The sequence below is a fragment of the Megalobrama amblycephala genome, linkage group LG6, assembly GCF_018812025.1.
Source record: "Megalobrama amblycephala isolate DHTTF-2021 linkage group LG6, ASM1881202v1, whole genome shotgun sequence".
In the NCBI taxonomy this organism is placed as follows: Eukaryota; Metazoa; Chordata; class Actinopteri; order Cypriniformes; family Xenocyprididae; genus Megalobrama; species Megalobrama amblycephala.
In genome coordinates, this window is record NC_063049.1 from 10,489,182 (window position 1) to 10,513,708 (window position 24,527).

Sequence of the window (24,527 nt, forward strand, 5' to 3'; positions counted from 1 at the left end):
CCTTCACATATTTATGTATTTTTAAATTAATTTTATTTTTGCAACCAGATATCACTTATTAAACGTAGACTCAATAATACACCTCTTCTCGGAGGTCTGCTTGCATGAGTAAAATGAATAAAAAACACTCATTTAATGTTTGAGAGCATAAACATAATGCTGGTATCACACTAACCTGTCGCTCTTTAAATTCTTTGTTCAAATCGAGATGTTTGACGGCAAGATGCTTTTGACTCCCTTCGCTTGCGTTATTTTGTAACATCTTTTGCAGACGGGCTTTGTGGTGTCCGTGGGCTTGATCTGACTGTCGGCAATGTAAGCAAAATAATGACATATTTCGCTTCGTGTGTCTGCTTTGTCAACTGTATTTGCAGCCATACCTCTCGTTTCGACACCATAAAAGCCGTTACGCAGTTGAGAGGAATAAACACGCACTCAATGTGCTTTAGAAGCAGCGCGCTGCACGCACACTGCCCCCTGCTGTCGCACATTAGGAAATGCAGCTGGCACTCAAAGTACCGGTACTAATAAAATGTAGAACCGGACCGTTTTTAAAAGCAGGGTATCGCGATACCATTCTAGTACCGGTATATCGTGCAACACTATTGTGCAATGTGCTAAATTTCTTCTAAAACGTTTTTAAGCAGCATGTTTAATACTGCTTTAGAATTATTATATATGTAGTTTACATGATCTCATATTTATTAAGAGAGTACATGGAATATTTGTTGTAAAATGCATAAAACTTAAAAAGGTGACCAGATATAGCATCTAAACACATACACTTTACCTTATAGAAATAGATTTCTCCTGAAGTCTAGAGGAGACATGAGATTAGTGGGGTATTTTCCCCAGAGAAAAATCAGAGAAGCTTGAGACCTGAGTAGAAGTCTCCATTTGTTCTCAATTTGTATAGGGAAAAACATTAAATGAATCTCATGTGTGATTTTTCTTTCCTGTAGGTGTATATTTAGCTGCACAACATGCTTGTATAGCTCATAGAGTTTGTTAACTACTGAACCGATACATATCTGTAGTTTGATTGATTTTATTTTAGAAACTGTGGTTCTTCTGCTACATTTGCGTGTTTGTAAGTGATTCAATGATAATCAAACATGCAAACAATTGCGTCAGTGAGTTTTTGTTTCTGCTACATTGATTAAAGCATCCACTGTATGTTCTAAAAACGGCTTCCTTCTTTCACACGCACATTAACAGAGGCTGATGAGATAAATATAGCCCTGCGTGATGAGTCCATCAGAAGATATGGCTGCTCACAATCTGGAGTTCACAGATGGCACAAGTTACATCCACTCAATCCAAACACCTGTTTGGCCAAATAAATCAACTCATAATTCAAAAGCAATCAGGCATTTGTGTTTGACTATCAGTCATTGTGTTTGACTGCAAAAATCTGTGCTGTGTGTGTTCATAACTATTGATTATGCTTTGTAATGACTGTTTACATAAAGAACCTCAGAAAATCAAACTCATGATAATAATCAAGTACAAGAAATAATCAAGGAAAAGACATAATAAACTGAGCAGACGGAGTGTTTCGTAAACAGTCAGAACTGCTATTGTAATTTCTCCTGCTTTAGTGGTTGGTGACAAATAAGGGTGTCCAAGATGACGAAAATTAAATATCTTTGAATTTTTTTTTTTTAAATGCCAAGTTCTTAAAAGTGCAATCTTCATATTCATTTAAGTGCCTTCTTAAAAATGATTTTGAGTCAGTTTATTTTGATTTAACAATTGAAGAGCTCTTTTCCAAAACGCGATAAACGCCAAATTTTAAAAAAATGAGTTCGTCATGCCATTTTGCTGTGTACTGAACCTATTCTCTGCACCATCAATGTTTCATGCCAAATCGCTATATTTCCTTGTTTAAAATGTATTGCAAGATGCAGTTCCTTTCCAAACCGCTATAAGCGCGAACCTGTTTTTAGCCTAAATGCGATATGTCCTCTCGACCAATCAGAATTCGGCGAGCGTTCGATGCAATCTAACATGGCGGTTCTTTGAAGCGAGGGAGTTTGTTTTTGCTCAGTCTTCAAAATGAGTGCTTTAAACTCTATTAACACTTTTGATGGCCTGGATGAGCCAGTGAGACCAACACCTGGGGGCCGGATTCCGGAGCGCCAACTCGGCTCGGTTCCCGAGATAGGTTCGTTTGAATATAAGGATGTCTCGGCTCGGCTCGCCTCGTATGTGTGTGTGTGTGTGTGCGCAAGTGTGTGACATCGTATCAGGTGATCAACCTGTTCGGTAAACTGTTTAAAACATATAGTTACCCGATCAATACTGAGATTCTAGATGATTTTATATAAAAAGACTAAAAAAAAGGATGGATTTGTAGCGTTTTGAAACAAAACAAAAAAAACTTTGAATTTATAATCAACAAAATTGTTGTTTCATTTAACAATCATTGTTTAACATGTTCAGAATGAGCCAACAGACCATTTTAACAGGATAAATTGAATATTAACAAAATGTATAAGTCTAGGTAAAAAGAAATGTAATCTTCATGAAAACTATTAAAATGGATTTATAGCGTTTTGGAAAAGAGCTCTTTAATTCTTCATTTGGCAGACACTTTTAAGTGACTTCCACTGATTCCAAAGTATACATATTATTAGTTCATGCATTCCCAGGGAATTAAACCCATGACCTTGGCGTTGCTTGTCACAGTCATGTTTCATTGTCTTGTTCTGTTTCATTTCTTAATTAAGAAATTAATTACTGGTACAGTGTGATTCACATTTTACCATCTGCCTCACTGCTGAGGACACTGCCAGTCCCATTTTGGACCCACAGCCCAACCGGCCATCAGCCATATCTGCAGTGGAACAGCCAGAGCCCACTGCAGACTCGGAGCCCGAGCCCATCTCAAATCCAGCCAGAGGGATCGCCAGAGGCTATTTTAGTTTCATATTTCATATTTTTGTTGGGTGAGCTGGATAAAGAGGAGTTTGCTGGTCTACAGTATCCACTGGTCCCATCCAGTTCCAAGTCATCTTCATCTCTGATGGTTAAGCCCAGTTCCAAATCACCCCCGTCGTCACTGGATAAACCTAGTTCCAAGTCATCTTTGTCATCGTTGGTTATGCCAAGTCTCAAGTCGTCTTCGTCTTCGTCTCCGCTGGTTCATCCCAGCACCAAGTCTTCTTCGTCCAGCACCAAGTATCCTTCATCATCATTGCCTCTGCTCAACTCCAAGCCTCCTTCATTGTGGATGGTCCCATCCAGGCTCCCTCTCCCTCCTCCTCTGCCAAAGCCAATAAGCCATATAATACCTCCACTGTCTCTCTTCAGCCCTTCGGCTCCTCCAGTGGTTCCATTTAGCTGCAGTCTCTGCCTGAGCGTTCCTATTCACCTTGGCCTATGGATCCCTCCACCTCCACCTCTGCTTAATGCTCCTGTCATCCCTTAGGCTCTACTGGACTCCCTCATCCCTTTGGCTCCACCCTGGTCCATCGTCGACTTCCGAGGCAACATCTAAGTTATCAGCAGCACCTCGACCTTTGATTGATTGATTGATTGATTGGACACAAACGCCACATCATTTACCCTTGGGGGTCTCCCTAATAATTGCATCTGAATGTTGTAAATGATGACATTTTAAAAAGAAATGTGTCTAAAATAAATGTCAAGGAAGCATTTTGACCTTTACCAGACATACACAATAAAACTGAAGTATTTCTGTAAGAAAAAGAGTCTCTTAGATGTTTAACGTCAGACTGAAACAGAACTCTAACTGCATGCAATGGAAATCTCATGTGTATAAAGAAGGCTGTCTCTCACACCTCCCCCAGTCTCCCCCAACCATGACTCACAATCCTTATTTACTTTAGTTATCATGGTTTCCCAGGTGACCAAGTTAAGACCACTTGTGTACTCTGCTGATAACCTTATGACTCACTGGAGACCACAACCAATTCACTGCTAAGCCCAGAAAAAAAAGCAAAGATAGTAACACAGAATCACTCTGATCTTATCAAAAAAGGGTGTCTGACTGCCACAGACTGAGGCACAGATCAAATAAAGAACTCTAGGGAACAGTGTGTTGAATGTAGACAGACACAAGAGTGTTTTTTGATAAATACCTCACCTATAAATGAGCATTCCTCTTATGTGGAAAAGAGATTTTTTAAAGGGGATGTCTAATGCTATTTCATGCATTTTGACTTATTTACACTGGATTTTAATGCTAAACATGGCCAAAGTTTAAAAAAAACGAGTTGGACATATGTAGGAGTATTTCTGTTCCAAATACACTCCTTCAGGTTTCATATACGTTTCAGAAAGTTTGTATGACATCATAAAGGGTGGAATTCATTGTATGGGCACTTTCCTGGAAGAGCGCGCGCACATCAACCGGAGCGAGAGCAAGATCACACCCATCAACACTGGATTTGTTCGGTTTACGGAAGTCGTCAGCAGCGCTGCACCAACTGCATCAAATGTCTGTGTTTTGTTGGCAATCGGTATGCAAATGCATATAATGTAAACAACACGAATGTATAAACATGTAAACAACTCTTTAGCTCCGCCCACGGCATGCCTCCACGAGCTCGACTGTTTTCGGAAAGAAGCGGTACAGCTGTATCTGTCTTTTATAAATCTGATAAAACTAAAGACTCTTCGGAGATATGAAGGATGCAATACCACTCTATAGTTACTCAAGTTTAACATGAGATTGGCAGAAACTGTGTGTGTTATGTACCCTTTAACAGAATGTTGACAGTGAATTGGCATATGTGCTGTCAAGCTCCAAAAAGGACATTTTTGGATACAAATATGACATGTATGTGTATGAGTGTGGGAGGTCTGTTCATTTACTCTAAATAACTCAACCTACTCATTACCTGTATTTAACTACACACTTGAAGACATTTGGCCACATCTCACCCTCCATTACTCAAGAATTGCAAACATTTCAGGGTGAGGCAAACTAACATCACCAAATATGGGAAATAATAACAATCTGTCTCCCAGAAAACATTCAGTATGTTGATATCTCATTCAAATCAATGATCCAAGTTTATCAGAGCCGTATGTTTGTGCTTAAAGAGTTTAGCGAGTTCTATTGCATCCACCTGATCAGTGTTTGGAGGGCGAAATCTAACTCCATCAATCAGAGACTGACTTTCATGCATATCAGAAAATCTGTTAATGATCCTTTAACCAATCAGCATGTCAGATCAATTCTAAACACACATTTAATGCAAGAGGTAAATTAAATTATTTTCTTGACAAGTCTACAAAACATATTCATATTCCATCAACTGAATTTCAAACAGTTAGATGTAAACCTTATAAACTGCACCTGAATGTGTGCAGGCAAACATGAATATTATATCTATGGTTCTATGAAATCGAAAATATATACACTATATTGCCAAAAGTTTTGGGACGCCTGCCTTTACATGCACATAAAATTTTATGACATCCCATTCTTAATCCGTAGGGTTTAATATGGAGTTGGACCATCCTTTGCAGCTATAACAGCTTCAACTCTTCTGGGAAGGCTTCCCACAAGGTTTAGGAGTGTGTTTATGAGAATTTTTGACCATTCTTCTAGAAGTGCATTTGTGAGGTCAGGCACTGATGTTGGCGAGAAGGCCTGGCTCACAGTCTCCGCCTCCATTCTAATTCATCCCAAAGGTGTTCTATCGGGTTGAAGTCAGGACTCTGTGCAGGTCAGTCAAGTTCCTCCACACCAAACTCGCCCATCCATGTCTTTATGGACCTTGCTTTGTGCACAGGTGCACAGTCATTTTGGAACAGGAAGGGGCCATCCCCAAACTGTTCCCACAAAGTTGGGAGCATGAAATTGTCCAAAATGTCTTGATATGCTGAAGCATTAAGAGTTTTTTTCACTGGAACTAAGGGGCCAAGCCCAACCCCTGAAAAACAACCCCACAACATAATCCCCCTCCACCAAACTTTACACTTGGCACAATGCAGTCAGGCAAGTACCGTTCTCCTGGCATCCGCCAAACCCAGATTGCCAGACAGAGAAGTGTGATTCGTCACTCCAGAGAACACGTCTCAACTGCTCTAGAGTCCAGTGCCGGCATGCTTTACACCACTGCATCCGATGCTATGCATTGCACTTGGTGATGTGAGGCTTGGATGCAGCTGCTCGGCCATGGAAACCCATTCCATGAAGCTCTCTACGCACTGTTCTTGAGCTAATCTGAAGGCCACACGAAGTTTGGAGGTCTCTAGCTATTGACTCTGCAGAAAGTTGGCGACTTCTGCGCACTGTGCGCCTCAGCATGCGCTGACCCCGCTCTGTGATTTTACGTGGCCTACCACTTCGTGGCTGAGTTGCTGTTGTTCCCAATTGCTTCCACTTTGTTATAATACCACAAACAGTTGACTGTGGAATATTTAGTAGTGAGGAAATTTCACAAATGGACTCATTGGCAACCTGTCACGGTACCACGCTTAAATTCACTGAGCTCCTGAGAGCGACCCATTCTTTCACCCATTCTTTCTGTTTGTAGAAGCAGTCTGCAAGCCTAGGTGCTTGATTTTATACACCTGTGGTCATGGAAGTGATTGGAACACCTAAATTCAATGAATTTGAGGGGTGTCCCAATACTTTTAGCAATATAGTGTATATGTTGATGTTTCATTGTAGATTCTTAAGATCAGCGCAGATCAGCAAACATCAAATTCCTTTCTTGAATCCACCCATGAGTTTCTGGGTTATCTACATCATTAATAAATGGTGTTTTATAAAGAACTACAGAATGAAAAGCATTTAATAAAACTGATAGTTGTGGTCCTAGATGCTGATTGGCCAATATATCAACTGGAACACTGTATTGACCAATCAGTCAACACACAAAATACACAACAGCTATGAGGTAAAACACTGTGTATATCACAGATACCATAAAGACTATTAACTTGATTTCCAATCACCCTGACTTTCAAACTGATCACTTTTGAATTTTCTAAAATAATGTTTTAAAGAAATATTTGAAACATTTATACCTAATATTATTATTGTGCAAACTGTAACTGTTTTTTAAAAGGCAATAAATCACTCAGGGCAATGCAAAATTTCCTTGTGAAAAAGTTTAGCATTTAATAATAAAAATAATAATAGTAATTACACATTTGTAATGATGAAGTTACCATTTAGTATATTTAAAATATAAGCTTTAAATGTAATATTGAATAACACATTACAGTTAATTTTATAATCAAGTACGTTACGTGCTTTAGTATGAAAGTCAACACATCAATATAAGTGTACGTATGTAAAGCACACCAACAGATTATTAAAACATAATGATTTAAAATGTACTTTAATGTAAAATGTTTAATTTGACAATTACAAAGGGCACTTTTAAAAAGTGTGTTAAGAGTCATGAAAGTGTACTATTCAAGTACGCTTAAGTAGCTTTATATTTCAATAATATTTAATTATATGTAAAGTACAGTTTTGTTTTGTTTTTTTAAACATACTTTTAAGATTTGAAGTACACTAAATACGCAAAGTTTAGCACTTTGGAGTCAGAAAGTTCAGAGGAGAAAATAGAGAGGATTAAAAATAACCAATATGGTGCTCATCATCTCTGAAACTGATACAGGGGTTGAGTAATGTCAATTGTATTGTTGACGCTAATGTGTTTTATTGTTCTCTGCCCTGTTTCTGGCCTGTGGCTGGCCTGAATCCAGCCCCCGTTTGGACTCGATTTGGCCTCGTAGCTCTTCAGCTCTTTGGTTCTGGTTCAGATCTTGATTTGGCCGGGTCTGTTGGCTGTTTTGCAGGGCTGACCCTGGCCTGATAAACTCTGAGCTGAATCCAGGCCCAGAGCTGCCACAGACCCGTTTAAAGAGGCTAACGGAGAGATATTAACTGCTCTTCTGGGCACATATCCAACACTAAAAAAATATTCAAAGAAAAAAACATGCTGTGTATATAACTGTACAACACTACATTTATGGTGAACTGTTGACAAATTTCCTCATTCAGCATTCTGCACTTCAAAATTGTGGATGAATTAAAGCACATCTAAGAAAAGAAAAAAAAAATCATGAAAACTATTAATTTCATTTGATGCCCTGTTACCCGTACAAAAAGAAGTACCACGGTAAAGTGATGTATTAGATTTATAGTACTTATATCACTGTACCATATTCATGTAGCTTGGTGTTTACTGTTCATTACATTACTAAACTGCTATCTAAGCATGAAACTTGTTAGGGACACGACCATTCTGTCGGTGAGCGTGTCTGAGAGAGCGTAGACATATGTGAACATTTATCTACCTGTTGGACGTCCTGCTGGAAGACACAGAGCTGCAGTCTCTGATGCAGACGAACTTTACGGTGCTGCCAGATGCTCTCCAGACGTCTCTGGTGATGCAGGACCTCATGGACCACGTCCAAAATACAGTGCACGGCTTTAGAGTAGTTAGCTGTTGCAGTCAGAGACTCTGAGTTACCAGGACTCAACGGCCGCTGAAGAACGTCAAGCAAAGCCTTACCATCCTGACTCACCTGCAGAAAGAGATGTGGCCAGTAAGATGAATTAAATTAAATTTAATGAATTATTATTATTATTATTTTTTGGAAAGAAACTTTCATTCAGCATTACAAAGATATTTATAGTGGCAAAATGTATATATATTTTTTCATTAATATATATGAACTTTCTAATCATCAAAGAATGCTGAAAAGAGAAAAAACAGTTAGTTTAAATTGTAATAATATTCCACAATATTTTACTGTATTTTTGTACAAATAAAATATTAAAAATTCTTACCAACCCCAAACTTTTCAATGATAGTGTATTCTGAAATGGCTTAAAGGGTTAGTTCACCCAAAAATGAAAATTCTGTCATTTATTACTCACCCTCATGTCGTTTCACACCTGTAAGACCTTTGTTCATCTTCAGAACACAAATTAAGATATTTTTGATGAAATCCGATGGCTCAGTGAGGCCTGCATCGCCAGCAATAACACTCCATTTTCAATGCCCAGAAAGCTACTAAAGACATATTTAAAACAGTTTGTGTGACTACAGTGGTTTAACCTTAATATTATAAAGTGAAAAGCGGCAAAAATAACAAAATATTTATTCAACAATATCTAGTGAAGGGCGATTTCAAAACACTGCTTCATGAAGCTTCGAAGCTTTATGAAGCTTTTGTTTTGAATCAGTGGTTCGTAGCACGTATCAAACTACCAAAGTCACGTGAACTATTGAAGTTTCAAAACACTTACTGAAATCATGTGATTTTGGCGCTCTGAACCACTGATTCGAAACAAATGATTCATAAAGCTTCAAGCAGTGTTTTGAAATCGCCCATCACTAGATATTGTGGAATAAAGTCACTGTTTTGTTATTTTTGGCACACAAAAAGCATTCTCATCTCTTTATAATATTAAGGTTGAACCACTGTAGTCACATGAACTGTTTTTAGTAGCTTTCTGGGCATTGAAAAAGGGAGTGTTATTGCTGCCGATACAGGCCTCACTGAGCCATCGGAGTTCATTAAAAATATCTCAATTTGTGTTCCGAAGATGAACGAAGGTCTTATGGGTGTGGAACGACATGAGGGTGAGTAATTAATGACATAGTTTTCATTTTGGGGTGAACTAACTCTTTAACGACACTATTTATTGTAATTTTGACCGAACAGACATTGAAACAAATTCAATCAAAATGCCGCAAGTAATTAATAACCAAGTAACCAAGGCAAGTTTTCCACAAATTTTCCAGAATAACATTTTTTGTGTAAAAGAATCGAACTTCAAAACAATCTTTATTTTAGCAGATCAGAGACTCTCATCTCTAGAATCAATTGGGCCCATCACATAGTCCATTTCATTCATCTTCTCCTTCCTGAATAAGTAACTATTACTACTGCTAATGTTCAGGGTTTGTGATTTGAACAAACAACTGACCCTTAATATTACTTATAAGAATGTAACTCATCAGGAATTGTTCATTTGATCTAAATAAGGTCACGTCAGGTACCTATGATAGAAATAGAGATCCTCCAGTAGAGACCTAGAGTATATTTGATTGTGTGAAACTAACCTTTGTGTTGTATTGTGTACTGAGGTCAATATGACAATGAATGTTTCCATGTTTTAAGCAAGATCTACAACAGAGCACATTCTCTAATGTCAGATCTTTAAACAGAGTCATGGGTAAATGAGTGGAGGGCTTGGAAACACAGGGATACATTTTCAGTCTGAGTATCGGGGTGGAGGTCTGTGAACTAAAGTAGTACAATAACATTGTGGCATTGTTTTCCTGTTGTGTCTTCAGATTAATTAGTGCCGGTGCACTAATTTGTTCTAGTTCAAACAACATTAGTACAGCTGTAGGTTGATTATGTAACATAAGCATAGAGAAATGCCATCCTCAATGGACAGTTTTGAACATGACCCACACCTGAGTGATTAATGATAAAACTGATATAAAAAGCAATGGTATCCATTGATGATTGTGCCAGCACCTACCTTGTAAAGTTAACATGGTTAAAAACCACAACTTAATCCTAGTGCATTAGTCAACTACAAATCTCCCTTTTCTGTCAAAAAATACTAGAAAAGGCAGTATCTTCGCAACTACGGTGTATGTTTCTTCTTAGAGAGAAATGGTATCTGCAAGTATTTCCAGTCAGGATTTAAACCTTATCATAGTATTGAGACTGCTCTCATCAGAGTTACAAATGACTTTCTCTTATCATCTCTTGCATCTCTCCATTAGTCCGTAGTGTTACTGGACCTTAGCACAGCATATGATGCTATCGAACCCCAACATTCTATTGAATAGGTTCGAAAATTACATTGGCATTAGTGGAATCACATCATCATGGTTCAATTTGTACTTAATTAACCGTCATCAATTTGTAGCAGTAAATGGAGAGATAAATGAAGCTCAGTATGGAGTACCGCAAGGCTCAGTACTAGGACTGTTGCTTTTCACCCTGCTACCCTTGGCAGATATCATTAGGAAACATGTTGTTAGTGTTCACTGTTATGCTAATGATACTCAGCTCGATATTTCTTTGCGGCCTGACAAAACATACAGGTTCACAAAACTGCATAGTAATAAAACAGCAACAACAACAACATAGTTTCCAAAATAAATGTATTTTTTTTAACAAGTTTTTAAAACATGATTATCATTCGTCTTTCAAGCAGTCATAACTCAAGAATTAATGCTTTTCAAATATTATTGTTTAAAAAAAAACTGCTTCATTTCACATCTCAGTCAATCAATCAATCAATCAATCAATCAATAAATCAATCAATCAATCAATCAATCAATCAATCAATCAATCAATCAATCCCAGTTGTCATTCAAAATGTTGGTGTCATTTTTTGTCATTTATGTTCTGAAAGGAAATCAAATACTAAGAGGTGCATCTAAATTTGGTGTAGATTGAAAAGGGGGTCGTATTGCGAGTTCTCACCTCTGTATAAGCTTGTGTGACCTGTTCATAGAGCGTCTGATGGTGATGAATGGCTAATTCCAGATCCTGCATCTCTGATGGCAACCCACCCTCACTGCACATCTTACACCACGCTTCCACACCAGACAGAAACTGCACGGAGAAACACAGACCAACGATTACACGACTGCCATTATTATTTAAAATAATTTATTATATTTATAAAAGTGTCTACATGTTCTGAGAGCTACAGATGAAGTAAATAAGACGTGGTACCTGCTCAGATTTCTGATGGAAGACAGCAGACATGGCAAGGATGGTGCTGCGTTCATCGAGAGCAGCGGCGAAGCTCTTCCACTCCTGATCGAGCTGAGTGCTGATCTGTTTGATCTGCTGAGACGCGTAGTGACCTGCCTCCGACAGCCGTGACGCCACTGACATGATGCGGTTTATGTTCACATATGCATTCTGGAGAGATCAGAAATCATTGCAACGTGTGAAGGAGGGAGCTATAAACAAACATAGCCTGAGAGCAAGATGTAATATAAACTAGTAAGAATCAGGGTGTTCAAGTAAAGCAATCCCTTGTGAAAAAGAAATACTCTTTAACATTATTTTAGAAGCAGTAGGCTACTTATTACAGAAAAAATATATTTTAAAATTGTATACTTAAGAACAAATTGAATGTAATGTTTTCGTAAAACAATTAAATGGAAATGTATTATAGTTTAAAGTGTACTATTGAATATACTGACAAACATTTATGGTAAACTAAAATATACTTTAATGTCATTTCTATTGAAACTTGTATGTTATGTTTTTAAATTTTTGTAATTTCACATTTGTAATTATAAAGTTAAAATTTTAGTACATTTAAAATATATTAACTTTAAATGTAATATCAAATAAGATGCTAAAGTTAAAATTATAAGCATTTTAAATGTGTTTTAGCATGTTAGTAGACATCAAAATAAGTGCATTTCTTTAAAGCATGACAAAAGACTATTAAAACAATATTAAAAATGATTTAAAATGTACTGTGATATTATTACAAAGTGCACTATTAATGAAAGGAAATCAATAGTGTGTTAAGAAAGTCAAGAAAGTGACTTTAAGTACAATTAAGTGGCCTTTTACAAACCCGATTCCAAAAAAGTTGGGACACTGTACAAATTGTGAATAAAAAAGGAATGCAATAATTTACACATCTCAAACTTATATTTTATTCATAATAGAATATAGATAACATATCAAATGTTGAAAGTGAGACATTTTGAAATGTCATGCCAAATATTGGCTCATTTTGGATTTCATGAGAGCTACATATTCCAAAAAAGTTGGGACAGGTAGAAATAAGAGGCCGGAAAAGTTAAATGTACATATAAGGAACAGCTGGAGGACCAATATGCAACTTATTAGGTCAATTGGCAACATGATTGGGTATAAAAAAGAGCCTGGCAGTGTCTCTCAGAAGTCAAGATGGGCAGAGGATCACCAATTCCCCAAATGCTGCGGCGAAAAATAGTGGAGCAATATCAGAAAGGAGTTTCTCAGAGAAAAAATTGCAAAGAGTTTGAAGTTATCATCATCTACAGTGCATAATATCATCCAAAGATTCAGAGAATCTGGAACAATCTCTGTGCGTAAGGGTCAAGGCCGAAAAACCGTACTGGATGCCCGTGATCTTCGGGCCCTTAGACGGCACTGCATCACATACATGAATGCTACTGTAATGGAAATCACAACATGGGCTTAGGAATACTTCCAGAAAACATTGTCGGTGAACACAATCCACCATCCACAATCCACAATCCATTGCCGGCTAAAACTCTATAGGTCAAAAAATAAGCCATATCTAAACATGATCCAGAAGTGCAGGCATTTTCTCTGGGCCAAGGCTCATTTAAAATGGACTGTGGCAAAGTGGAAAACTGTTCTGTGGTCAGACAAATCAAAATTTGAAGTTATTTTTGGAAACTGGGACACCATGTCATCCGGACTAAAGAGGACAAGGACAACCCAAGTTGTTATCAGCACTCAGTTCAGAAGCCTGCATCTCTGATGTTATGGGGTTGCATGAGTGCATGTGGCACACCAGCTTACACATCTGGAAAGGCACCATCAATGCTGAAAGGTATATCCAAGTTCTAGAACGACATATGCTCCCATCCAGACGTCATCTCTTTCAGGGAAGACCTTGCATTTTCCAACATGACAATGCCAGACCACATACTGCATCAATTACACCATCGTGGCTGCGTAGAAGAAGGATCCGGCCAGCCTGCAGTCCAGATCTTTCACCCATAGAAAACATTTGGCGCATCATAAAGAGGAAGATGCGACAAAGAAGACCTAAGACAGTTGAGCAACTAGAAGCCTGTATTAGACAAGAATGGGACAACATTCCTATTCCTAAACTTGAGCAACTTGTCTCCTCAGTCCCCAGACGTTTGCAGACTGTTATAAAAAGAAGAGGGGATGCCACACAGTGGTAAACATGGCCTTGTCCCAACTTTTTTGAGATGTGTTGATGCCATGAAATTTAAAATCAACTTATTTTTCCCTTAAAATTATACATTTTCTCAGTTTAAACATTTGATATGTCATCTATGTTGTATTCTGAATAAAATATTGAAATTTGAAACTTCCACATTATTGCATTCTGTTTTTATTCACAATTTGTACAGTGTCCCAACTTTTTTGGAATCGGGTTTGTATTTAATTATTATTATATTATCTATAAGTACATATAAGTCTTTTTTAAAGATTTTAGGTACACTATAAGTACACATTCAGTACAATTACTCACACTTCTTTCTTACAAGGGATAAATCACTGGTGGTTGTGCACTACAGTGATTTTACCACTGGTTTAGGGTGTTCTTAGGCACAAGTATGTTTAGTTTAGTTATTAATGGTAATAATTGGAATAAACAATCGATCAAATAATATAACTCACTAGTTGAACTGTACAACTTTACAAACTGTACAACACTGTACAGATGCTGAGCATCATAGCAGTTTGCTGCAATAATATAGCCTACAGTAAAATATGTGGTCTAGTGCAGCTCATGCAGTCTGAACTATCCATTTTATAAATGTATTTAAATCATGACAATTCTCTGAATAGTTTTAGCATATGACCATAATTTGGTCTAGCTCTATCTATACAGGTGGAGCTGGGGGAGGTGGAGGTTTTCAGAGGAACTCTATTGCAGGACCTGCTTACAGCGGACACTGAGCCATACTATTTAAATGTTAAGCAAGCAATCTTACTGGCTCCAGATTTAGCAGAGGCCGGTCTTGTACCATGTAGTAAAGGATGTGATTGCTAGCAGATTGCATGTAAAGGATCTACAGCTTTATGACTGAACTAGATATTTCATCTTTCTCTCACAGTTACTACCAAGAGAACTGTTGGGGAAATGAGACCTCTTAACCAGATCAGACTAATGACAACACGAATATAAATGGACTCATATTAAAACCAAAGCCTAATGAGGCATAAAGCAACATTCATGCTGGGATAAAGAAGAGGAGGATGAATGAACAGTGTGAGTGTGTTTGTGTCTCTGAGATCAGATGACTGGGAGGTTGATTAAAGTGGTAGGAGGAATTCTGGCTTGCTGAGCAGACTACAGGAATTACAGAGACAGTGATCTGAAGAATGAGTTTCAGGACATGCCTACCGTGTGCACTGAAGAACCAATCAGGCCGCGTTAGCTGCATAAAAGATGATAGACGACCCTGGCTATGCTAGTGGGAAACTGGTTGATCTGATTAAATATGCTCATCAATACGACTTGGAACATTTGACCAGCTCAACCAACCTGAAGGTATAGTTGACCCAAAAATAAAAATTCTGCCATCATTTATCTCATGTCGTTCCAAAGCCATAAAACTTTTGTTCAACTTCAGAACACAAGTGAAGATATTTTTAATATTCTCTAATCATTTTTGTCCATCCATTTGTGTGCACACAAATTTACCATTAACTCTTTCACCACCAGCATTTTATTTTTAAACTGCTAGCCAGCGCCAGCATTTTTGATCATACTTACAAAACTTTCATGGCCCCTAGAAACATTTTATTCTAGCTTCATTCATTCTTTATCAAATAACAAAAAAAAAAAGAAAAAAAGAAAAGAAAATCATTTTCATCAAAGAGTTTGTCCAGATCGGATTCAAAACAATGATCAAAACACAGATGGAGTAGACTGAGTCCATCAACACCCCCAAAGCTTGCAGATGTATACCTCTTCGTAGGCTTCAACATTTTTCAGTTTTGTTTTATATGCTGTTGAAAGTTTGGTGATCACGTCAGCTTACTTGTGCTTAAACAACTTCTATCTGCTTTTTCTTCACTTGTTTTTGGATCTGGAGATTCCTTGCTATTTCAGAAGGTTCGTAACAGCACCCCCTACTATACAACAGTGAAAACATGGATTGCTGGAAAAACTCGACGATTGTGGGGAAGCGGTTTGTCATAAATGGTGGGGAAAGTGTTAATACAGATGCTGCATCCATTGCGTCCGACATGTTTTCTCACTGAAACACCCTCAAAAAATCCAGAGTTTCCCACTTGTATTTATGACTCTGAGGTAACATTCATGTGCGTTCATTGAGAAAGTACAATATTTCCTACATGACATCAAATATGTTAAACAGAAGCTCAACCAAGCTTGTTTGACGCACAAGAAAAACCTCAAACCTGGTTTCATGGAAAGACGTACTTGTGGGAACATTTTTGCAAGTCGCAAAATACGTACCAATACGTACATATCACTGCAGTTTCCACCAGAAATGAACACTAGAGGCAGTAAAACAGCAAGCGCTTTTAATTGTTTTCATACACAGTTACGATAACAGGGTCAGATTATAGATTAATAAAGACTTGTTTTCATACCTCATTGCACAATAATATGTTATGATCTCAAAACGCTTTTACCAAAGTGCACGATTTGAAAACAAATACATTTTGGTACATGTTGGGTTCTATTATCTTTTGTAGCATCGCGTCGCGCCACTCGCGTCTGGTGTCGGTGTTTTATATTGTTTGAAAACAACTTCATTGCAGATAGGACACACCAGCTTTGCATTCACAAAATTAGGTAGGATAAACGCATTGTTGTCTTTCCATTCTTCTTTGTATGCCCTATTTTCGCTGTCAACTTTCCTCTTTAGATTCTTTGATAGTGCCATTTTCTCTCACCAGCTAGCATCAATGTTAACATCTCACTCTGTACACGACGTAATAGCATACCTCCAGCAGGCAAACAATTTTTTAAAAAATTAGTACGTGAGGATGCCAAGGAATAAGTGTAAAAGTAGGCTACGTCAAATAATTACAATAAGTTAGGCTCCATTGTGTAACAAGCAAATTAAAATGTTACATATTTATTATTCACAATATGGAAAGAAGAAATAAAACAGGCTAGTTCATTAAGAGCATGACTCAAACATGCCATTAATGGGCTTATTCAAGTTATTTTATCCATTCCGCATCTCCCACATATGTGTGTTTTAGCAAGGAGGTCTGTGTTTCAAGATGGTGAATGAAGACACTTGCCAGGTTACATGTCACTACTCTGCTTTATTAATTTATCCAGTGTAAAACCTGGACGCTGCCACACAAATGTGGCTTTTTGCTAATGACTGTCCTACTACAGGATTTAAGACAAAGTAACAGCTCACTACCAGTTAAAAGACACTGGAACAGTTTAAATTAATCTTAAATTATCCTTTGACTATGTTCTGGCCCACCATCTAGTGGCAAAACTAGTAACTTAATTGCCGACCCCTGGTGTAGTGTTTGTGGTACACTATTTTTAAATATTATGGAGCATTAGCGCCACTCACCGGACATTTCAAATCAGAACTGCGGTGATACGTATAAAACCAACGTAAAAAAAACGTACCATATTCACGTTCATCTGTTTCGGAAAAAAACTGAACACGCTTTTAGCACCACTCAGTGGACATTTCACATTGAAAGTGTCACAAAACGTACATGGCGCTACGTATTTTCGTTTTGCAAAAATGTTCCCACAGGTTCGTTTTTCTAATGAGACTGGGCTGAAAACCTCATCTTTTTTCATACATCAATCAAGCATTTTTGAGCTGCTGTTTATAAAGTGACTTGAAAAAAAAGACTTGGAGTGAACTGCTTGATTCATATGGATTACATACATAAATTATACTAGCTTTATGATATTTATGATCATATAGTTTTGATAGTGTAAGAAGTCACTGGGAGCCCTTAATGGCAGGCAGCGCATCGAACGCACTCCAATACAAGTACACGAAAAGTGGCGTAGGACACGAAGGTGGTGTATCTGTGTAAAGATACCCCTACAGGGAGTGTAAAGCACTGGATAAGGTCAGATCCAGTGACACCGTGAACAGGACTCTGTCTCTTCCACATCAGATAGGGGGAACCCCGAACTTAGTGATTCGGGCATTTAAGGCTCATATATTTGTTTCCTGTTCATTCCATTTTTGTTCTTATGTATTTGTTTCTTTTTCATGTAAAGCACTTTGAATTACCATTGTTTATGAAATGTGCTATATAAGTAAACTTGCCTTGCCAATTTTGGTTTTGTGGACTTTTAATTGATGGACAAAAATATTTTAATGGTCCAAAGATGAACATGATGACAGAATTTTATTTTTTGCGTGAACTATCCCTTTAACACAATCTCATTACTGTTCTTAAGTACTGTATTTAATGATTTGGAATGAATTTGTATAGGGTTGTGTTTAGGGGTGGGTTTAGGGATGGACCTTCAAGGTGATGTTTTACTTACAAATTGTACATTTTCATACGAGTTATATTGTACAAGTTCATATGAAATCGCCAGCTTATACAAAACTAGAACTTTAAATAGCGACACTGTGCAAAATTTCTACAAACATCATTTCAGAATGACATACCATGGAGTTCATGGCGAAGTGGTTGTGCTGAGTCTGTAGCTCCACAGCGTGCTGGTAGCTCACACCGATCTCTGTGTGGCTCTGAAGAAACAATTCCTTATTGTGACTGATCCAGTCAAACATCTACAGAGAGACGAGAACAGAAAGTCATTAGATGTAATCCTGAACAATTACTTTATGAAGTTTACACATCACTACGGTTGGGGGTTTATGATTAAATAGACAGCACACATAATTAATCAAACACACAGACTAGCGTACGACAGGCTCAGGACAGATAACAGAATTACAAATGTAAAAAATTCAACGTTTTGTTTAAGCAGACGATAAGAAATCCATTCAGATAAGCATGTTAACATAGGGAGACATCACTGGATTAACAGCGTTTTGTGTTGTAATAGGAAAAAATGACGGATTATTGTGTACAACTAGCGAGGTTTGCTGGGAAGTTTGCTGTGTTGTCATGGCAATCCTTCTAATTAAGATAAATCCACTTGTTGATAAAATGCTGTGCTAAAACACAGATATCAGTTGTAGGAGCTTTTAAAGGATTTACACTGTCTGGAACATTCGTCTAGCAATATTTTTTAACACAATCTGCAACATAAATGCCTTTTTTGTCAATGTCAGAGTTCCCATCTGTGACATCATGTACTGTAAGCTACATAGTTGCAGAAAAAAGTATGTGAACCCTTAGGATTTATCATAGATTTCTGTATAAATTAGTCATTAAATATTATTTGATTTTCTCCACCTTAAAGATCAGACCGCATTTTATGACTAATTTATTTACAAATCCATGACAAATTCTTAATGCTTTTTCAAAAGGTATCTAAATCTGTAAGCTGACTTCTGCTGTAGCTAATTGGAGTCAGGAGTCATTTAACCTGGAGTCCAAACAATGAGACAAATCAAATTTTATGGCCAATTAATGCAAAAATTCATGCTAAATCATATACTGTTGCTGCGACTGTAGATATTTTACACATCAAAGCTTTAGAGAAATACGTATTGCATGAATTAATTCATAAACATGCTTTAATTAACAGATGGAAATGCAACATAATGAATAATAAACAATATGCAAATACCAAAGTCATTAAAATTCTGTCCACATGTTTCACCGCCGTGCCCTCCACTGCTTTCTGAATTATAAACAATTTATCCTTCAATACCGAATAACTGTCCTAAATAAATATTTAATTAGAACTGCAAATGAATTGTACTTGTAATCAAGATAAGAGCTGAGAGACAGCATGATTGATAATCTAGTTGACTGCCTGGATTCCTATTATATTAAATGGATGGTTTAATCTAATAGGTCTGGGCTCTTTCTAAGAGAAGTTGGACGGAGGTATTAATTAGCAGAATGACTGCTTGTTCTTAGCCTTTTGACATAAGGAGGCCTGGCACAATGACAGACAAATGATGTTCAATCATGTTCACCCGCGACGAGTGAAAGGTTGTGTGTGCGGTAGCTAAAAATAAACGCCTGTGCTCTGAACGAAACGAAATCATCAGAACAAAGCACTTATGTGTACTCAGTATCGACAGGCCCCTGTGAGCGGCCCTCTGACCCTTCACCTTATGTCTGAATTATCTCAAAACTCACTGTTATCATGAAGTGGGGTGGAGTTAGTGTGAGGTCACACTCTTAACCCTTAAACCCTAAAAAGCTGAAAAACCTGTTGTGCACAATCTATACAAGCCTTCTGTCATCTGATTCATAGTTTATACTTTTTAGCAAGTAAAGGGCCTTCAGGTCGTGGTACACGTGTCTTTTTGCTGTGAAATCTTTACTGATTTTTATAATATAAACGTAAGAATACCTAAGACATGTTGGGAGATTTTGAGTGACAATATTTATGTGCATTTTATGTAAGCCTGTTATTCTCTTATAAAGATCTCATTGATATGCCTTACAAGCTATCGGAATTTAATCTTACTTTTTGGCCATATAAATACCATCTGCACCAAACTGCATTTTTTGCTCAGTATGGGCCTCCGTCTCTTTCGTCCACTTTCAACCACTTCTGTCCCGATTTCTTTGAGGGGAGGGTCTATGGATGGGTAAATTTATGAACTTTTTCAGATGTTTTGATTTAATGGACAAAATAAGCTTGCACAATTTACATATAAATGCGCCCGAAGACAATGGAAAAATCTACAGAGAGCGTTCTACACAATCCCAGATGAGGAATAAGGGTCTTATCTAGAGAAACCATCACTCATTTTCTAAAAAAAATATATATATATATATAAATATATATATATATGTTTTAACCATAAATGTTCATCTTGAACTAGCTCTCTTTTTCTTTTCTATTAGAATTCCAGCAGTGTAGACACTGCAAAGTGTATTACTGCCCTCCACAGGTCAAAGTTTGAACTCATTGTTATATACTATTGAACTAGCATATTGTATATGACAATTTAGTTCAAACTTTGACCTGTGGAGGGCAGTAATACACTTAGCAGTGTCTACACTGCCGTAATTCTAATTAAGAAGAAGAAGAGAGCTAGTTGAAGATGTGCATTTATGGTTAAAATGTATAAAATTTTAATTTTTCTTTTAGAAAATGAGTGATGGTTTCTCTAGATAAGACCCTTATTTATCATCTGGGATCTCGTAAAATGCTTTGAAGCTGCACTGAAACTAATTTTGACCTTCAACCGTTTGGAGGCCATTGAAGCCCATTATGGTTTTCATCCAAAACCTTAATTTCTTTTCGACTGAAGAGAGAAGGACATGGACATCTTGGATGACATGGGGGTGAGTAAATTATCAGGAAATTTTTATTTGAATGTGAACTAATCCTTTAAATCCTGTCTGGGTAGCGCGCTTTCCATAACGTTAAGCCAGTGGGCGGAGAGTACACAGTCGTTAGCAGCTGTTCGAACCACATTCGACTAAATGAGCGTTTACACTATGAAAGCAATCTGGTCTAATGTGTTTTCAACTGCCTCTGGAAATGGTCGAAAGTGGACAAGCTTAAAATGTTTTAGACCCTGTTTACACCTGTATTTAGCATTGTCCGCTTGTGATTGAATCGACAAAATTGCATCTTAAGACCAGGTGTAAACAGGGTCTGTGTCTGATCTTGAGTGGCTTTTTTTTTATGGGGGATTAAAGTAATATGATACTGTACAAGATACCAATGTTAAATAAATGATTTCAGATTGTAATGCATTTTATGTATTCATCTGTATTTTACAATGAATTCAAACCTTGAAAAAAAAAAAAAAACAGAATAGAAAAAAGAGCATATCTGGTCATTCTCTATACTCTTTTCTGCACTCTACACATGGTTCCTGGTTTTATATCCTGAATCATGATTTGGACTTTTGCTATTTCCTTGCCATTGTTTTGTTTTTGTTTGATTACACACCAGTGCGGTGTTAATAAAGAGCACCCGAGTCCACCTTAAGGCGACCCTGACTTCTACTCATTTCAAAGACTAGTAAACTACATTAGTTAACATGAACTAACAGTAAACTATTTTTTAATCTTAGCTTATGTTAATTTTTAATACATTATTAAAATCAAAAGTTTTATCTGTTAACATTAGTTAATGCAATGTGAACTAACTAGATGCAATGTAAACTAATGAATAAACAATAAACAAATGTATTCTTATAAACAAAGGTTGATAGATGCTGTAAAAATAGTTAGTTCATGCTAGCTAATGCATTTACTAATGAAAATAAATAAGACCGTATCGTAAAGTGTTATCCATTTCTGTGATCTATATGTGTGAAAAATTGAAATAAACCAAAGTTTTGGGAACACTCTTGGTGTAATAGCATACCTTCAAAAAATAAAAATATATGTATTTTTTCCAAATAGTCCAACTTACTTTCGCACACACACCATAAACATCCATAATTTAATCAATTCGAACTAGGTTAAACCCATGGTCACTTACCTTCTCTGCATCCTGTTCAAACAGTCGGAGCTGAAAACACTGATCCAGCTTCAGTTTTCTTAGGTGCCACATCTGGTGCAGGTGCTGTCTGGTGCTGTGGAGTTTATCCAGCAGACTGGCGATCTTCGGAACCACACTCTGGAAGTCGGCACTTCCAGAAATACAGTTCCTCCCTGAGAAGCCGTCACTGGAGCGGATACACTGCAAGAGTCTCTGGCCTTCGTGGTCCAGCTCTTCCACTGGAGCCTTCATCACCTTCTTCTTCAGCTGAGTGTGCTCATCGATGAGTCTCCGAGATCCCTCCACGTCCACCGGGAACTCCTTCTTAGCCAACATCTCCTGCAGATCTTCCAGGCGGGAGAGGAGGTGAACAGCACTGGCCAGGAACTCCTCGAGAGCGACCCTGAGCTCAATCCATTCCTCATGATTATATTCCAGAGATCCCTCAAAGTCGTCTGTTAACTGAGACGGGTCCACTAGTTTGGTCAAACCCTCCACAGACACCAGGCTAGTCTGTCAGCGAGAAGGGAGACATAGACATGTAAGTTTAGCGTGAAAGTAAAGATGGTCTACTTCTTGTTTGATGTGAGCCATGAATGAATTATAACATGATGGAAACATGAAGTTTGATATTTTAACATTAAAATATATTTTAAGCTAAATCAACAAACAAATTTTGTGCAGACAAGCAGAGGATGATACTTTAGAGTCTGGAATGGGGAAGACAGATCCTCAATAATTGCATTTTTTACCTCAAAGGTGAACTTGGCACTGCCAAAGTTGGTCTTTTGTTTCTGCCAGAAGTTGTCTGGTTTGATGATGAGAGCGACGCAGATCTCAGCTGGAAACGCTTCCTGCAGGGTCTTCAGTAACGGCTTTATCAGGTCCCACTTAGAACCGCGCATATCAATAATCACAGTGAAACCTCGCTTACACACGTCCTCACTGAAACAGAGAGAGAAGGAGAGATTTCTAGAAACATACCAGAAGGAATGCAACAATTAATAAGTAATTATTAGTTTACTAGACATCTAAGTATGATAAAAATATTAATACTACTACTACTACTACTACTAATAATAATACTGTTTGAAATCTTTCCTTTTTTCTTCATTGATCTTTGACGTTGTGAGTGCTTACTGAAGACATCTTATAGATTGTCAAATTTGCTTCACAAAATTCAGCTACCCAACAGTTGCAGATAAAGCTGCACGATTAATCATAAAAAATTGCAATCAGTAGGTCATAGCCAACTAATAAATATACTATGTACAGAAAAGCAGTTCAGCCCAGAATATGAACGTTTAATTAAATGTTTTCCTCCCATAGAAAACCATTATGTAGAAAACACTTAAAGGTGCCGTAGAACATGTTTTCAAAAGATGTAATATAAGTCTAAGGTGTCCCCTGAATGTGTCTGTGAAGTTTCAGCTCAAAATACCCTATAGATTATTTTTTATTAATTTTTTTAACTGTCTATTTTGGGGCATCATTAAATATTCAGGCTGCGGCCCCTTTAAATTCTCGTGCTCCCCGCCCCCATCTCGCGACTGCCTTAAGGGTGGGTTAAGGTGTAAGGGAACATATACATCTGGTGCCTTTCACACATGTACTCACATTAATGTTTTCAAGCATTATAGTGTATGGCCTTTTTCTGATTTCTGGTGGAACTAATCATATGACCATGACAACATGTTGAAAATTGTCTTTTCAAATGCTCAAATTTGTCTTCTATGCACTTCCTATACAGTACAATATTGAGTATGGGCCACTTTTGATGAGTATTCCTGTCTGACTCATATTAAATGAGTCACTTGACCCACAGAAAAGGACAAAGAGAGAGAGAGAGCAAGAGAGAGGAGTGAGTGTGTCCTTCAGACCAGAAAGTGCTGCACATTTTGCCTCATTAATGCATTTAAGCCACTTTAGTTCTTGAATTTCCATATAAATGATATCACTCAGAATCTCTTCTACGAAATGTCAGCTTGGAACATAAACGGGTCATTTGTTTAGGCACCTTTTAAAGAGTTCCTGGAGGATTGTTCTCATCAGGTTAAGCGGAAACAGCACAGCTTCTATTTCTGGCTCATGCTTTTGAGGTAGCGCGCAGAGATTGGAAGATAAAAATAACCCTCCAGTGATTCAGTGATGGTAAAATTAACAACACAGCTTTCCATAGGCCTCAAAGAGAGAAATAAAGATGACAGAAAGTCAGCACAAACGCTGTGTG

The 24,527-nt window shown here is 37.5% G+C and overlaps 1 protein-coding gene across 6 annotated transcripts in view; it reads right to left on the reverse strand.

Moving 5' to 3' along the window:
* The window catches only part of kalrna (kalirin RhoGEF kinase a), a 320,600-nt gene that overhangs the window by 148,450 nt on the left and 147,623 nt on the right, over positions 1 to 24,527 (reverse strand). For all 6 annotated transcript variants that reach the window (XM_048192910.1, XM_048192911.1, XM_048192909.1 and 3 more), the window contains 6 exons: positions 23,050 to 23,242; positions 22,298 to 22,810; positions 18,372 to 18,494; positions 11,716 to 11,907; positions 11,461 to 11,592; positions 8,296 to 8,526 (listed from right to left, as the gene is read on the reverse strand). In XM_048192910.1, the coding sequence (XP_048048867.1) occupies positions 8,296 to 8,526; positions 11,461 to 11,592; positions 11,716 to 11,907; positions 18,372 to 18,494; positions 22,298 to 22,810; positions 23,050 to 23,242 (1,384 nt within the window). The remainder of the gene's footprint in view (positions 1 to 8,295; positions 8,527 to 11,460; positions 11,593 to 11,715; positions 11,908 to 18,371; positions 18,495 to 22,297; positions 22,811 to 23,049; positions 23,243 to 24,527) is intronic.